Here is an 18,182-nt window from a genome sequence, read left to right as displayed (position 1 = left end):
CAAAGAAAATATATCTGTCAATCAGATTTAGCCTGAGGGTCCCACGTTGTACACAAACATTTGCTGCTACAACGTAAATGTAGAAGCTATACAATATCTTATCATTTTACCTTTCAGCATTAATCAAGTACCTTGTTACAATTCTTGAAGCAAAAGCATTAGATTACAATAATCAAAAATATTTCTGCTGAATTTCTGAATGAAAAAATTCCATTAATCTTTTGAAGTTCTGAGTTTTCTTTCATGAAGTTCATTTCATTTAGCCTTGCATTATAGAAAGCTTATATTTTCAAAGTGTCTCCATACCTTCCAAAGACCTCACTTTTTAACTTTAACAATCTATGAAATAGAGGTGAGAACAGGTATTGGTATTCCCATTCCAAATACTTTGTAATATTTAAGGGATAACAAAGTAAGAGATTAAGTTACCTATGTATGATTTTAGTGACAAAACAAGCCATTGGACAGGACTCTATTCCAGTGCTTTCTCTGTCAAACCATTCTAATCTCTCTCCATTTTTATGACATTTTAATGTAAAAAGTAAAATTAAAAGTAGTATACAAAACTGTATTTGAAAAAAAATGTAACTCTGTGATAAAAATCAAATGGACATAACCCTTACAGAATTCATTTTCTTGGCACAAAAGTCCATTTAGCTCATCAAAACACTGACAATATAATACTTTGAAGTATTATTCTAAATAGTATATTACTGTGAGGTTCCTCTGCCCTCACCTCTATGTTTTATCTGGGCAACTGAACCACTCTGAGTATATGCTAAACTTTAAAAAGTTGTATTTTCCCCACAGAGAATCTGAGAATAGGTTCATTTTGAATAAGTTATTTTAACAATAACATATTGTGCCACCTTTTTCATAGGATGATATAATCTTGACTCCCTAACTGCAGGGCATACTTTTAATTTTGACTTGCAGCCATGAATCAATCTGTCTTTACCCTTTCACCTGGAATTGCCAGTGAATAACACAAGGGATGTCTGAGAGGCTCATAGTCTTTGACCATAAATGGAGTGAAAACAGCTAGTCTAGATGGCGTCCAAACCTATAATCTTGACCTCATCAACCTGGAGTCACAACCAGCTATCCAAATGCTCTGCTGGGGAAACATTTCTTTGGGTTAATAGTTAATCTAAAAAATGGGGTGGGGGGGGAACGCACTGTCACTATAACATAATGAGCTTAAGTAGAGTTTCTTTATTCATCTTCAGTAAAAGGTAAAATTCTTTTCATTTCATTTTAAATAAAAAAGAGTTTTTATATTTAATTACAGAATGTTATTAACTCATTGTGATACTAATAATATCTGTATCAATAGACAAACAAACAGCTGGCTGATTTAATGATTTATTGGGTAATTTCTACTTGTCGAGCCATTATTGTATACCTTTTGTATACCTACCTAATATATATCTTTTGTAGATTGTATACAAAAGATGTATACCTATTCAGAAGAGAGATTATGAAATTTCAGTGTTTCAGGAGACTTTCTGAAGCATGTACCAGCTCCCCGACGATACAGAAACCTAGAGAAGCTAAGTGACTGGTTCAAGGTCACCTTGCTAGTGAGTGGGAAAGCCAAAATTAGAACCCAAGTCTCCTTACACATTGTGCAGGACCAATTTGTAGACTATCATCCAAAGAATATTTCTGCTTCAATTAGGACACTGGGTAATTTGGGGAAACATGTACAATATACTGAATATTTAATCCTTCTAGCTTCATTTAAAATTTATGGTTATCTGATTTGCATAACAGTAAAAACTTTAATCTGAAATGAATTGCCATGTCATATACCATATATGGTTATATGCCATAACCTCTAACATAAAACTCAGAATACATAATTCTATACTATTATCATCATTTCTTAAGGGTATAAATTAATTAGTGCATCCTTTCCTTCCCAATAACTTTTCTCATACCTCTTAAAGTGGAATTTGAAAAGAAATAAGCAGTGTCTGCTCCCGATTTAAAGTCTCAAAGAGGCAAATGTGGAGTGGCTTCACAGATGAAATCTGAGCTTTTGTTCACAAGTTGGATAAAGCAGCTGTTGTTGACTGAAATGCCCACCTAGGAGCTGCGTTTTTCATCTTTAGAAAAAGAAAAGCTTGTAAACAGTCTCCGAAAGCCATATATTTAAAATGAGGGGGCTTCCCTGGTGGCGCAGTGGTTGAGAGTCTGCCTGCCAATGCAGGGGACACGGGTTCGTGCCCCAGTCCGGGAAGATCCCACATGCCGCGGAGCGGCTGGACCCGTGAGCCATGGCCGCTGAGCCTGCGTGTCTGGAGCCTGTGCTCCGCAACGGGAGAGGCCACAACAGTGGGAGGCCCGCGTACCGCAAAAAAAAAAAAAAAAAAAAAAAAATGAGGTTTCCTCCACCTTGATGGCCAAGATACTGATCTTTCGAAATGTGGTTATGATTCCCTCAGGGAGATTCTATGAGTCCATAAATTTGAGGAAGTTGGAAGTAGTAAAGGACAGGGGTTCATGTATGTACAAGCTTTCTTCCAAGTTAGATGTTATTTTCCTTTTCTCCTAGTCTCTGGAACACTACTCTTTCTAAACTCACTGAAGAACCTTCCATTGCCTTCTATATTTAACATAAAAAGAATATTTTCTACTAACACCAGTGCGTCAAAGGAAGATTATTAAGCACCTGGTTAGACTTAATCACATATCTTTCATCCCTATCTTTCCTTTCTGAAATTTAAAAAAAAATCATACTACAGAAATAGCCAAGAGTTTAGGATAGCCATGAGTGGGAGGAAATAGCATAGGAATGAAGAGAGTTGTTTGGCGAGCTTGGGATATTCATCACAACTGACTTGTTTAAACTATAATCTATGATAAATTGGAGCTTCTCGAGTGGAGAGAAATTTAATTGTAGTTTAGTGTTATATTATTAGATATTAAAGTACTGAATAATTTCCAAGAAGCAAAAATTTAGGATTAATATTTTACTTTCCTTGAAATTTATACCCTGACTTGGAAGGAATTTCTGAATTTCCTTTCTTAAAGCTGAGTTCTTTAGGTTCTTGGGCTGTTTTGGACAAAGCAAAGGGGAGGACTGGTTGAGAATGACAGAATATTTAACCACCGTCACTACAGTTGGTTACATATGGTATGAGCAGAAATAAAAAAGTAGCTTGCGCTGTTTTCATTTCTTGTGAGGGCAGGCCACGGTGGATGACATTGACTTAGGAAGAGGGCCAGACACCACTACTTACCACGTAGACATACCACACTTGCATTCATTAAGTTTGAAGAGATTGAATCTTAAGTATGTAATTAGTATGGCATTAATAATTTTAATAAAATATCTTTTGTGTTAAGAGAAAGATTAATCTGGGAATTGCAGAGGCAAACAAAATCATCTCCAAGAAAAGTACTTAACGTAGAGAAGTTAGGCGGGAATTGCTGACCAAAAGCACTGCATTCTCCTGTGGATCTGACTTGAGAGTAATTCTGGTCACCTGCCTTATGATGCAGGCTCTTTGCCATGCTCCCTTCGTCATGGCTGCCAGCATTACGGGCCTGGAGGAAAGTGTCACCCAGAAAGGTCTGGATGCTTCATCAAAGGTCAGGATGGGGCAGGGAGCGCAAGAAGAGGGACAAGACTATACTTCAAAGCTTATTGGATCCAAGAAACTTAACCATTATCACCAAATAATGTGTAGGGCAACTTCCAGTCAAGATGAAGATAATGGATTAAGCAATCATGGATATTACCTTTTTTCTCTAAATACATAAAATTCCCATTACAGCTCCATATAAGAATTGAGACCACAGGGGCCAGAGAAGAACCAACACCAGATACACAGCTGAGATAGAGTTCTAATGACTTTACCAGAATGGAAGTAAAGGCCATTAAGCTCATGTACTGAAGGCCACGGACACTGGGTTTCCTGGTTAAAGCCAGGACTGGAAAATTACTTCCCATTGTGACCAAAGGCTAAAATAACTTCTGTAGACGGGCAAAAATTTGAGAATGGGTAGAGGGCCTAATCTGCAGTATCTGCAAAGTAAGGGGTTGGAAACTAGGCTGAGAATTGGCATTAAAACTTTTCCAGATCAAGTGAGTGTTGTATGCCCAAGCAGAAATTTTACCACCACTGCCATCCACTCAGGCCTACTAAAGAAGTTAATTCCTACTAGAGATTAACTCGCAAAGATTATGAAACCTAAAATGAAGGCAAATGCCAAGTAACAGCATCTATAGATGAAACAAATAGTATTTATACCTGAAGAACTACAAATAGTAAAGCAATTGGATAGGGGCTTTTCACACACAGATGTTCAGAACGGTTAAGGAGATAAGGGTAGAAATAGACCCATAAAATAAGAACAGAAGGTTAAGAAATAAGAACAAGTGGATTTGAAAAAGAAACAAGTAGAAACCCTAAAAATTTGAATGCCAACTTCTATGATTCAGTGAATTCACAAATGGATACTAACAGTTGTTCCCTGTAGAATGCCTCATTCATTACTAGGGGAAGAACACACAGGAGCAGAAACAGTTGCTTTCTAATGTCTGAATTATAAGATAGGAGCAATAAAGAGAATGCCTTTTGAACAGGATGGTGTATTGAGCTGTCCAGCACTACAGGCAAATAACAAACACTGGCCTACTCTTTTTGATATTTAAGAAAGATATTTTGGGGCACAGTGGTTAAGACTTCATGCTCCCAATGCAGGGGGCCTGGGTTCGATCCCTGGGCAGGGAACTAGATCCCACGTGCATGCCGCAACTGAGAGTTCACATGCCACAACTAAGGAGCCCCAGAGCACAACTAAGGAGCCCGCCTGCTGCAACTAAGACCCAGTGCAACCAAATAAATAAATATTTTTAAAAATAAATAAAAGGAGATAATAAAATTAAAGAGAATTTTTTAAAAAAGAAAGATACTTTGATAGATTATCCTAAAATATAATTATTTGGTTGTTTAGTTCTCTATTATCATAGGAAACTTCGGGGTATTTTTTTTTTCTTCAGATTGCAAACTCATTAAAAAAGGAGCTTGTAATGAACAATTTAATTAGATTGGTTTTGGCTTGCCTAAAAGCTTAAGGAGGTATTAATATTCTAATCAAAAGTCTTGGGGAAATATTCTTAGAATTAAAAAAGAAAGAAAAAAGAAAATCTTCTTTCTTAGGTTCGTTTTTAAGAACCAGGGAAGCTGTCACGGAATGAAAGGTAACTCCTACTAAAGCAAGCAGTAGATAAATGTGGTGTGGCCACCGTGAACCAACCTTGTGTTTGTAGCAGACTGAAAGTTCCCACCTGACTCACGGCATATTTATTCATCTGCTTAAGATTATTTTTTACTCATACTTTGAAAGAAAAACAGCTTGGTATTTTTAGCCTTTTAATGGCAAAAGCTTACCAATGATAAACCTTTTTTTTAAATCTCTCATGCTTTTTTGATCCATGGCTGAGTCAGCACTTGCCTTGCATTCAAAAAAATAATAGTAAAGATTCAAATAAAACACATTTATTAAACACTTACTATTTGAAAGATAGGCCCAGTACTTTCAAGTTATTGCATTTAATTACTACAATAATTAAGTGCAGTAAGAATCATTGCTCCCATTTCTTACAGATGAGGAAACTGAGGCTTATGTTCAGAGAAAAATTGGGTGACTTATCCAGAGCCACACACATTTGTACGTGGTAAAGGAAGATTCCATTACAAGCATTTTGACTCCAAATTCCATCTTGTTTACCTCAAGAGGAAATGATGTTGTGGAATTCATGTAAACCACAGAGCCTGAGTAAAAGCTACAGTGAGACCCAGAAATAGAGAGAGGTGGATCCTCCTGTGTTTCTAATCAGTATCCTACCTGCTTATAACCCTACTGGAAGAAGAAGCAGGATGAAACAGAAAAGTAGCTGCTTTCTGGGACTCAAAAGTTTGGTGTCCTAGGAGATCACATCTCTCTCTCCTTCAGCTGCTCACCAAAATAGCATACTTTCAAGCTTCAAAGAGAAAAACACCCTACTCTTTACCACTTGTTTATCATCAATCTAAGGTGACTCCAATCATAAGCGTTCCATTTTCTCTCTTTCTCAAGAACCAGGTTTCTCTAGGGAAGCCTATGAGTGGCAACAGTGCAGACTGAGAGAACAATATTTCTTACCTACCAGCATGGCCTGTGTCACCCTCCCATCCAGTACACATTCAGACCCCACACCCCTGCCTGGAAGGTTGTACAATATCTGTAAATTTACAAGAGCAGTTTCCCATAGATGAAGCTTCAGACATTTATAAGGAGGGAAAAGTTCAAGCAATAACGAAATCTCTATTCCACCTTAGCTGGCCAGGTGGTTGCCTTTAACTTCTAACCACTCTGTTTCCCATACATCCTCCAAAGTCCAAGTGCCATCTCTGGGAAATGTGCCTGATAACTCCTGGACATTCCCACCATCAAGCTGGGTCAGTGAAAAATACAGAACATTCCACATGCCTCTGGTATGGTATAGTATTCAACACAGTGGAGATAATTTTGGCTTTAAGGCTCCTGTTCCCCCAGCTAGACTCAAATCATCCAAAGCAGGAGAAGGACTGTGACTTTATTCACTTTGCATCCCTGACCCCAGCACATAGTAGGTGTTTAGTGAATATGGAACGAATGGATGACTGCCTGCTGAATACACTATTTGCATTTCTGCTTTCTTGTACTTGCTCCTGCTATTTTCATTCCCTGAAATTCCTCTCCCCGACGCCTTACTAGATAGACAGTTTTGGTCATTATTTATAGAAACATTTATATAAAATGTCCTTCCAGTTAGTATATTCAACGCTATGCCCAGAGTTTCTCAAATAATATACTCATTAAAATAATATATACCTCATTCAAACTTCCAGGGATGTTTCCCTAGGTGTTCAGAGCAACCTTTTACATTTTAAATATTAGTCAATATGGATCGATGGAAACTTAAGAAAAGGCTGACCTCAGAATGTGAAGGAACTGGAGTCCAAAACCATGTTTATAAATTGGTCCTTTCAAATGCAAATTTTTCCACTGAAATTCTTTTATAAATGATGGTTATAGTTCCAGCCTAGTCAATAAAGTTCTACCCCCTCTAGACAAAAAATGGGACCAGCAAGAGTTGTGTGCCCTCAAAGTGAGGTCAAGAGAGGAAAGAGAGTTTCCTCCCTACTCTTGTGCACCCAAGCTCAGGGCACCCAAGGAATCCTAATGGATCCGGTTTATTCCTTCCTAACATTTAGTGCCCTTATGCCCAAACTGAAACAAATATTTAACTCTGCCCTATTTTCAGTTCAACCCAGGCTACTTTTAATCTTTGAGATTCTTTAACCTTGACATTTCCAATTTTTTCCTAGGCAAAATCCAACTTATCACAACTAGATGTTAGAAGGAGAGCAAATAAGTAAATTAATCCACTTTAAGGTATAAATGACTGCTAGCTCATAGGCTTTTTAAGAAGCATTTAATTTTTAATAGAGAATATTTGTTTACCTAAATGAATTTATACTTTTAAATTGGCATGATTTCAGTAATTATGACTTTTTTAAAAACTGAAAAAATCAGGAAAGTGTAGAGAAATCCTTTTGGGTAAGGAAGAAGTAGGTCAAACCTTCCTGAGAGCCTAGCCCTAGTTTCTACTAAGTAATTCCTTATTTTTATCTTCTTCTGTTTTGTAAACTACAGATTTCTAAAAGTGCCAAGGTTTTTTTTTGGTCAGTTTGGTTGGGTTTGGTTCGGGATTAGATTTGGGTTTGGGTTTTGGCTTGTTATCCAAGGTGAAGCCCAGGTTGACACTGAGTATTTTCTGTCAGATTTTCTGTCAGAATGTAAATTGATTTCATTAGCCCCTAGAAATTAGTCTCAATACTCTCTACTTGTAGCTTTAAGTTATATAATATTCACTCATTCAATTTGTCCACTTGCTCTCTTATTTACCAGACATTTATCATCTGCTTCCAGGAAGGTGTCAGGGCCTATACTAATGAACAAGATGCTTCGAACAGGCCTTACCCTCAAGCCACGGACAAACCAGTGGAGAAGACAGATATGTCAACATACCATTGTAATATATAGGTCAAAACCTACATCGAGAGTGCCAGAGCAGCACAAGAAATGGAACAGCCAGTTGTCCAGACAAGTCAGGAAGGCTCCACAGATGATGTGACATCTGCCTGTTGGCGGATGCTGATGCCCCCATGAATGGAAAGAGAAGAAAGGGATTTAGATTATATAGTCTTGAGTACAAGGCGAGGGCATAGAGCCAAAAACTTGGGTAGGGAGAATAACTGCCTCCTTGGGGGAGGCAAAGAGGCCGCTTAAGAACCTCTCTTTCCCAGTGTTACCTCTTAAAATCTGGCTACTTGAGACTCATCCTTTTCATAGCACCACTTTGCACCAAGATGGACACCACCTTAAGTGCGCGAGTTCATCCAGCTCTCCTGGATGCCAAGTGCAGCTATCCTGGGCAGACTATTCATGTCTTATTCCTGCTCCTCTCCTTACCCAGGATCATCTGCTACAAGTGGAAAGCACGCCCATGCTCATTAGGGACCCACTCCTGGAGGAGCAATAGGGTCTTTACCCAACACCACTACCCTGCCTGGCCAGCCTCGCCTGTGCCTAGGGCTGGCCTTCACCTCGGAGCCTGCCTGTGCCACACCCTGCCATGTTATCCTCACAGCATCTTCAGCTTCCCTTCCAAGGGTTTTTTGTTAGACTCTTGTCTAGGGCAGAATATGATGCTTTTCTAAATCACATAAATGAATGGCTTGATTGTTGATTATGTAAAATATTGGAGCCAATATTTGCAAAAGTCTCTGTGGAGCTCATTCCTGAGCATCTGATTCTTCCTAAAATCCTAAAGAACTGCTGCTATCTTGAGCCCCCCCAAAACACATGTTTTATTGATAATCCTGACCTAATCTATTTATTTGACATCCTTGTTAGACAACCGGTTAACCTCAGAGTTAACTCCAGAAATGGACTGTGGGCACAAAAGTTAGGAGATTCAGGCCCTTTTGCTAGACTGGGGTGGAAGTTAAAGAATAAGTGGTAACTGCCTGTAGTGACATGGAAAACCATAGAAAGAATGCTGTTCCCCAAAGCCTTGAGCCCTCCCTTTTATCCCCTCTTAAATCAATTCCTCAGAACCTAGAGGCAGCTATTCAGACCACTTAAGGGAGGATGCTAATAATTTTTTTACCTAAGATTGTGATATGAAAGAAATGGTTCAAAGAATAAGATATGGATGTGTCACATTTCTGAGGTTAAAGACAAATTAATTAGCCTCAGGAAAAACTCAAGTCTTTCTGAATAACTAATTTAATTCAGTAGTATTTTCTGAAATTTAGATTATGTTTTTCTAATCAATTTGGAAGCTAGGATTTCCTCCTAGAAAAAAGGCAAAGGACCTAGATAAGTATTCACATAGGACCCCACATCTACTTGTCTGAAGGATCTTTATCATTTCCTAGAAAAGCAATATGTTCCAAAACTTAATTTAAATGTGCAATCTTAGGTTTTATCAGCTTTTCTCCAGAAAATATGATCTAATTTTTTTTCCTAAAAACTAAAGTTGAGTTACTGTATTAATGATTGATTAATGATTGAGAAATAAAACTATTCATTTACAACTGGAAGTTAAAAATCTTTTACCTTTTCATTTGTATTTTTTCTAGGTGCATTTGGCATACTGTCTGAGACCAGCTAACCCAGGATATCAAAATGATCCTCAACTCTTCCACCGAATATGGTATTAAAAGAATCCAAGAGGACTGTCCCAAAGCTGGAAGGCACAATTACATATTTGTCATGATCCCCACTTTATATAGTATTATCTTTGTGGTGGGAATATTTGGAAACAGCTTGGTGGTGATTGTCATTTACTTTTACATGAAACTGAAGACTGTGGCCAGTGTTTTTCTTTTGAATTTAGCACTGGCTGACTTATGCTTTTTACTGACTTTGCCACTATGGGCTGTCTACACTGCTATGGAATACCACTGGCCCTTTGGCAATTACCTATGTAAGATCGCTTCAGCCAGCGTCAGCTTCAACCTCTATGCCAGTGTGTTTCTACTCACATGTCTAAGCATTGATCGCTACCTGGCTATCGTGCACCCAATGAAGTCCCGCCTTCGGCGCACAATGCTTGTGGCCAAAGTCACCTGCATCATTATTTGGCTGCTGGCTGGCTTGGCCAGTTTGCCAACTATAATCCACCGCAATGTATTTTTCATCGAGAATATCAATATCACGGTTTGTGCTTTCCATTACGAATCCCAAAATTCAACCCTCCCCGTAGGACTGGGCCTAACCAAGAATATACTGGGTTTCTTGTTTCCTTTTCTGATCATTCTTACAAGTTATACTCTTATTTGGAAGACCCTAAAGAAGGCTTATGAAATTCAGAAGAACAAACCAAGAAAAGATGATATTTTCAAGATAATTATGGCAATTGTGCTTTTCTTTTTCTTTTCCTGGGTTCCCCACCAAATATTCACTTTTCTGGATGTACTGATTCAGTTGGGCATCATACATGACTGTAAAATTTCAGATATTGTCGACACCGCCATGCCCATCACTATTTGCTTAGCTTATTTTAACAATTGCCTGAATCCTCTCTTTTATGGCTTTCTGGGGAAAAAATTTAAAAAACATTTTCTCCAGCTTCTGAAATACATTCCCCCAAAGGCCAAATCCCACTCAACCCTGTCCACAAAAATGAGCACACTTTCCTACCGCCCCTCAGAAAATGGAAGCTCATCTACCAAGAAGCCTGTCCCGTGTATGGAGGTTGAGTGACACACTTGAAACCTGTCTGTGAAGTCATCTTGTTGAAGATGGAGCAAGAGAAACATTCCTCTACAACACTTCACTACCAAATGAGCATGAGCTACTTTTCAGAATTAAGAAAGTCGATTATGTGTACTGAACTGACTTTTCTAAACAAAAGCTGAACAAAAGCTTCCCTCTCCCTTTGCAACTAAACAAAGCAAAGCCACATTTTGCATCAGATAGACGATGTCCACTCAAAGAATGATGTCGGAAACTGGATGAGTGTGTTGATTTGGAAAATTTTACTGGTAGAAATGCCATCTCCCCAGTCTGCTCTTGTTCCGTTATTTTTGATTTCCACATAAAGGTACTTAGAATATGTTAAAACTTGAGAGGAGCAACAGGAGATCAGAGCTCAAGATTGCTCTGCCCAACTTCCAAAGGGCAGCAAAGCTTTTGTGCCTATTTACCTATTAGCAACTGGGGCCCACTTGTACCTGCTACTGCACACTTTATACAAAGACTTGCTAAGCAGTAGTTGTCAGGTTGCAGAAGTTTATGTGAAATTCAACCAGTGTCTTATAGATTCACACTGCCAAAACATGCCTGCTAAATGGCTTATTTGTATAATGATGTTACTAAAGTCATGTATAAAAATTAAACTACTTGTAAAGGTGTTATTCTGGTCCCAGGTAGTAGTGTCTTCCTAGTCATATTAGTTTTATTTCGTATCTGAGAAGCATATGTATTTTGTGGTAAAAAGATTATATATCATAAAATATGCCTTACTATTTTAAAAAGTATATATTCTACCCATATATGTGTATCTCTAAACTGTTGTTATTTTATTAAAATCTGGCAAAGTTATATTCACATTAAAATAATGTTACTGTAATGTATTTAATCTTCATTACTTAAAATAGATGCTGATTTATTTTTAAAACAACTGTGAATAAGTACAAACATATTTCTATTTAAATTTTGATACAACTGATAGGTTAACACTGTTGGTTTTAGATTTTATATCCTGCCATGAAAAGATAAAGAACACACTTTATTCCACTGCACAACACGGAGTAAATACACCATGTTGAATTTTCCAAAGTTTTTCATGCAACAAAGAAAAAACTCATTCCTTTTAACACTAAAATAATGTATTATTTTACACAGAATTTTTTAATAATAGGATTTTTCTATTCACATACATGATTATTGTAAGAAATACAGGAAAGCAGTTAAAAAAAATGTCATATTTAGTTCTCCTGCTCAAAAATTACCATTTTTAACACTTAGGTGCAATGTTCTACTTTTGTCTTACTAATTATACACATGTACATGTATAAATCATGATACTGGAGTCATAAAGTACGTAGTATTTTGTATACACATTTTTCACTTAATGTCATAGCACAGTAGTTTGCTACTCCATTAAATGTTTTTCTAAACATTTTAATAATTGTATAACATTACAAAATACAGACACATCATGATACAGTTAGCTAATATTCAAATTGGAACATTTAGCTTTTTTCTGATTTTTCAGTATCATAAATTGCATTGTACATGAATATTCAAGTGCATGAATCTGATAAATCCCTCATGATACACTCCTAGAAGTGGTACAAGTGCATATACAGATATGAATGTTTTTAATATTCTTAATACGTATTGCCAAATATTTTCCAGAAAACGTAACAATTTACAATACTACCAACTATGTATGACATCTCACCACAGCCTCAGCAGCATGAACTATATACTAGATTTAAGCAAAAAAGGAAAATTTACTGTACGAATTCAGGGGGCACATGCAGGAGCAAGGATGCAACTGCACTGAAGAAAGTGCTGTTGCGTTCCTGCTCCCCTCGGAGCATCCTAGATGCCTCTGCTGCTTTGCTCCGCACAGGGCAGGCAGAGGTACTCATCTGACTCCATAAACAGTGGCCAAGGATTGGGGTGATGTATAAAGGAGCTGACGGGAGGCGTGAGGGAGGGGGAGCATTCAGAGAGGCCTTGGTCCACTCAAAGAATGATGTCAGACAGAATGCTGGACAGAATCTCCACAAAGCAGCCTACTATCGTTCACATTTCCAAGGATAGAGTTACTTTGTGAATAAATGTGGTTACATGTGCCTCGTTTTCCTTTTATATTATTTTGAATTCCACTGACATAAAATGCCAGCCACTAACTCCAAAGGTCCTTTACTATTTTCACAATCACCTCCAAAAAATAAATTCTAGCTTGTCTCAAATTATAGTGTAAACTTACCCTATTTGAAATCCCTCCGAGTCAGCTGTGTAACAATTCGTTTTTTTATTCAGTAATCATCTTAAGCCAAGTGATTACAAGTACTTCAAACTTGCTGAAACAATAAGTTATAGCTGATAAGATTTCTGGTAGACAATTGTACTTAGATACCCTCTATCTCATGTATTTGTTAACTGGTATGAATAACGAGCTCCAAGCCTCGTTTTCATTTGAATTTCATCAAATTATACTGTGATATTTCCCCATCCCATTTTGTGAAATAGATACTGATAACTTCATGATTAATCTTGCTTTATCAGTGAGACCAACTTAATACTGAAGTTGAGACTCTACTTACCAAAATGTTAGGATGGTATGCCATGATTTATTTGTTATTCTGTTATTCTGTTATGTTATTCTTCATGAACATATTTAGAGGTTAGGTGGATTCCTTATTTTTTGGAATATTTTTAAAATTAATCAGAAAGGAATATTTACCATGAGGATCTAGGTGCCCAACAGAACTCAAGGTCCATATATATATATATATATATATATATATATATATAATTTTTTTGATATTCCAATCCTTGTTTCCCCCATGAAAGATTCATCTTTTCAGTCAATAATTCATTAATTCATGGATTCAATAAATTTTGTATTGCTTACCCATTCTGTGCTGGAGGACTAGAGTTATGTAACATACAGCTTAAAATGCACAGTAAACTTTTCAACCAGCTGCTGTGGAGAGTATGAAAGCAAACCAAGTGAGAAATAGCTTGGCTGCCAATCCACGGAAAGGCTCACAAAGGTCTGACGCCACAGGTTCTCAGTTTTATAACTCTGTGTACCAGGCCAATTTTTTTCCAACAATACATGCCAACCTGGAGGACCAAAGGTGGGAAAGTAGATTCAGACAGGTCACAAAAGTGAGGTGAAGTGAGTGAAGAAAAGGAGTGCCAGGGAATTTTGAATACTGGTATGAAGGGTGATTTCCCTGAGAGCAGTGAAGAAAATAAATCAGGAGCAGATGAGATACAGAAGACTGAGGAGTGGTAGAGGCTGGGGGACAGCCACACACTGCCTCAAATGTCAGGGTGCAAACCCCCAGGAGAGCTGCATACAGATGTTTAGGCCCCCAGGGCCATGTTGGATCCACTAGACCCAGACCAACCAGAGGAAGAAAGAACCTAAATCCCAGGAAGAGAAGCAAGTAATAAACAGTAGACAATGGTATGTGGCAAAACTCAGCAATTTTTATATATTTCAGGTTGCATTTTGGGAAAGAAAAAGTCCTCTGAAGAACTGTCCATACTGGAGGTTTTGATGAGACTGCGCCACCAGGGAAGCCCGACCATCCTTTTTTCACATGTCTCCTTATCAAAGGGCGAGGACCAAGACATCTAGGATTGTGTGTGGTAGAGCGGAAGAGGTGTGCTGATAGCAAAGGACCCATATTTAGATGAGGCTGAAGGTACTACAGTACCTACGACTGTAAATTATTACAAACTGAGATCTTCCCCTGAGGTGGCACACTGGTAAAACACTCTTCTGTTGCCCAGGAAATGATGATAAGCGTTATCTGAACCATTAAATATAAGTAAAGAGAGGTAATGAGCACCCTGCACACCCTGAGAGTTCAAATACATGGTCCACATGCTGTCTGGACCCTCCCCTCTCTCCATGACCTGGATGTTCTCTAGATCTCACAGACCTTGTGAACACTGCATCCTACCCTGCCCAAATACAACAGAAAAGGCCTTCATTCAACAAGTCCATCCACCTTACTTGAGAAATGAGATAAATGAATTTTCACAATCAGAAAGAGTCAGAACTGGATTATTGTCGTTTTTTTCAAAAGACAATAACTTAGAATGAGAGAATTTAGCTTTATTATTATTTAATTCTGTCACTCATATACAAAGAAACTTTGTATAATAACCTCTAAGAGCTTAAATACACTGAGGTTTGCCCTTCAAACAGCATGATAGGAAAATATTTATCTATGTGCACAAGAGATGTAAATTTGATAAATAAATGATGTTAATTTTGAAACTATTAAAAACCAGTTTGCTATTATGATTACTTTGCTTCAAATATCAAAATGATGATGAGCCATATATGTCCTGGGGCCCATTTTTTGATTCGTTTCATGTATTACAAAGGTTCTTTTGAAAAACTAAACAAGAGAAATAGGAGTCCTGGCTGAACATCCCAGTGAGTTGGGCTATACCTCACAGAACTTCCTTTCCAAGCCTGATAAAGTTCTGCTATGCCATGTTGGCACACAGAGTTGCTAAACGATAACTTGCAGAAAATAAGATGCACCTCAATTTCAGTCTCTGGAGATATGCAACAACAACAAAAAGAGAGAGAGAGAAAGGATTCCCAAGCACATAATCTGATGCCCTTGCAAATAAGTAACCGTTATTTTCATTCATTCATGTAGTAAATGGATAGTAGGAAAAAAAAACCTTTTCACTGATATCACCTTTATAGTTGTTCCTTGAGTACCCATATCTGTTTCATCTTCCTACAGAAATAGCCCCCTGTTTCCATGTCGGTGCCCTCTCTGTCCCACATTTAGTGTAGAGTCTGGATAGGGCTCTACCCCTATTCCAAACACATGCAATGAGGGATGTGAGGAGACCTAAGCAAATGAGCCCATATATTCCCCTGACTGCAATGCAGTAGGCACATAACCTAAAAGGACCCAATCAAGGTGAATTTCCTAATTTTGCCAGGAGCCACCAGACAAAATGCTTATTCTTTCTCATCATACAGAACTTAAGTAAATGTGAGAAGCAGATGCAGCATTTGGTCACTCCAAAGGCAGAGGCAGAAATTTCCTGGTGTTTTCACAGAAAGCATAAGAGTAAAGTCAACATATGAAACTAAAATAATGAAAGGGTAGACCAAGAATTGGAGAGGAACCAAGCCTTTATGATATCATTCAAGAATTGACCTTCTGTGCCAGACTTCTCTTTTTTCTTAAGCTGGCTGAGGATGAGTTTCCTGTCAAAATTATCCACTAAAGGGAAGGCTTCCCTGGTGGCGCAGTGGTTGAGAGTCCGCCTGCCGATGCAGGGGACACGGGTTCGTGCCCCCGTCCGGGAAGATCCCACATGCCGCGGAGCGGCTAGGCCTGTGAGCCATGTCCGCTGAGCCTGCGCGTCCAGAGCCTGTGCTCCACAACGGGAGAGGCCACAACAGTGAGAGGCCCGCATACCGAAAAAAAAAAAAAATTATCCACTAAAATCCAATCTTCAGCAAAATCATTAGAGCCACCATTTATCAAATTCCTAATATAGGACAGAGTTCTATGCTTATATGCATTATATTATGTAATCCTCACAACAACCAATCTTATCAGTTCTATTATTATCCAATGAGACAAAATGAGGCTTAGAGATGTTGTATAACTGGTCCAAGGCAACGTGACTGACAAATGCTAGAGCTGAAATCTGAACCCAGACGTTTTGAATCCAGAATCTGTGCTCTAATTTACTAAACTATGTTGCCCCCTTCCAAAAAAACAGCATCACAAAATGTGAATCAGGGGCTTCCCTGGTGGCGCAGTGGTTAAGAATCTGCCTGCCAATGCAGGGGACACAGGTTCGAGCCCTGGTCCAGGAAGATGCCACGGAGCAACTAAGCCCATGTGCCACAACTACTGAGCCTGTGCTCTAGATCCTGCAAGCCACGACTACTGAGCCTGCGCGCCACAACTACTGAAGCCCACGCACCTAGAGTCTGTGCTCCGCAGCAAGAGAAGCCACCACAATGAGAAGCCCGCACAATGCAATGAAGAGTAGCCCTGGCTCACCGCAACTAGAGAAAGCCCACACACAGCAACGAAGACCCAACGCAGACAAAAATAAAATAAATTAATTTAAAAAAAGAGAGAACCCCATTAAAAAAATATATATGAATCATGCAGGTACCTTCCAAAATACTGCCCAAGTCTATTTATTCAAAATCAACATGACTATTACTTTGGATGAGCTTATATTGGGTCTAGCAAATAAACAGGCTATGACTGCTAACTATCACAGTAATTAGTTCAATGCTCTGGTCTTTTCTGCAGCCAAGAATTTAGATAGTATTTACTAAATGGGAGAGGGAAAGAAATTCCTAAATTAATTTTTTTCATGTCAAATTTTCTTCTTACAACTTAATGGAATGATGTTCTTTTGAGAAAACATTGTGGAGAAACTATATTACATTTGAGAGATTTCCTTTTAAGTTATACAGTTCAGATTTGGCAATAAATTTAGTTGAAGAATATACCTAGAATAATGAAAACAAAAGTGTGATTTATCTCAACTGTGTCCAGCGGCCAAGAGAATAAAGGCAATAAGATCACAGCCATGAGTCCTGAGGAAAGTTCTAGCAGCATCATTGAAAATCACCTTAAAATGGATACTATTTGAAACAGTGAGAGCTAAGAAGAGAGTTGCAACAGATCAGGCAAAACATGCTCACCGCTTCACCTTTGCTTCAGGGTGCAGAAGACGTAGAAAGGAGTGGTTACACAGGAAACACTTAAAAACAAGGTGATTCAGCCATGGGCTGAGAGGATGACCATGACATGATGGAAATTCCAACAACTAATGTGAATCAGAAAGTAGTAATGGAGGAGATCGATAGAGATGGCAGAGTAGGAGGACATGGAACTCATCTCCCCCCCCAATGAACACATCAAAAATACATCTACATATGGAACAATTCTCACTGAAAACTAAATAGAAACTAGCAGAAAGACTCCTGTACAGCCAAGGCTGTAAGAAAGGTCCACAAGGAACTGGGCAGGAAGGGAAGAGAAACAATCAGGTCAGGACCTGTGCCCCTGAGAGGGGACTCAGAGAAAAAAGGGAAATTATCAATACATGGGCAAAGACGCACCCTGGGGAGCAAGCAGTTTTAGCCACAGACTGGGCGCCCCAGTTCTGGGGTCCTACACAGGGAGACGAGCCCCCTTGGCTGATTAAAGGACTGCTGAGACTAACAGGAGGGCTAAGACAATCCTGGACTCCACTTATGTGGTGTGGCCCCAAGGCAGGGCAGAGACAGCAGACAGGAGATGGCTCCAATGGCTGCCGGGTTTACCACAACCGACTCAGGGAGCACCGCAGCTCAAGCTGAG

The 18,182-nt window shown here is 38.6% G+C and overlaps 1 protein-coding gene across 2 annotated transcripts in view; it reads left to right on the top strand.

The window, feature by feature from the left end:
• Positions 1 to 11,683, top strand: part of AGTR1 (angiotensin II receptor type 1) — a 44,860-nt gene extending 33,177 nt beyond the window's left edge. For both annotated transcript variants that reach the window (XM_073803717.1, XM_019934126.3), the window contains one exon: positions 9,690 to 11,683. In XM_073803717.1, coding sequence (XP_073659818.1) covers positions 9,736 to 10,815 — 1,080 coding nt within the window. In that variant the 5' untranslated portion in view covers positions 9,690 to 9,735 and the 3' untranslated portion in view covers positions 10,816 to 11,683. The remainder of the gene's footprint in view (positions 1 to 9,689) is intronic.
• The last annotated feature ends 6,499 nt before the right edge of the window (positions 11,684 to 18,182 follow it).

Source organism: Tursiops truncatus, chromosome 4, assembly GCF_011762595.2.
Source record: "Tursiops truncatus isolate mTurTru1 chromosome 4, mTurTru1.mat.Y, whole genome shotgun sequence".
NCBI classification, from domain to species: Eukaryota; Metazoa; Chordata; class Mammalia; order Artiodactyla; family Delphinidae; genus Tursiops; species Tursiops truncatus.
Note: the sequence above shows the minus strand (reverse complement) of the source record. Positions and strands in the feature narration are given on the sequence as shown.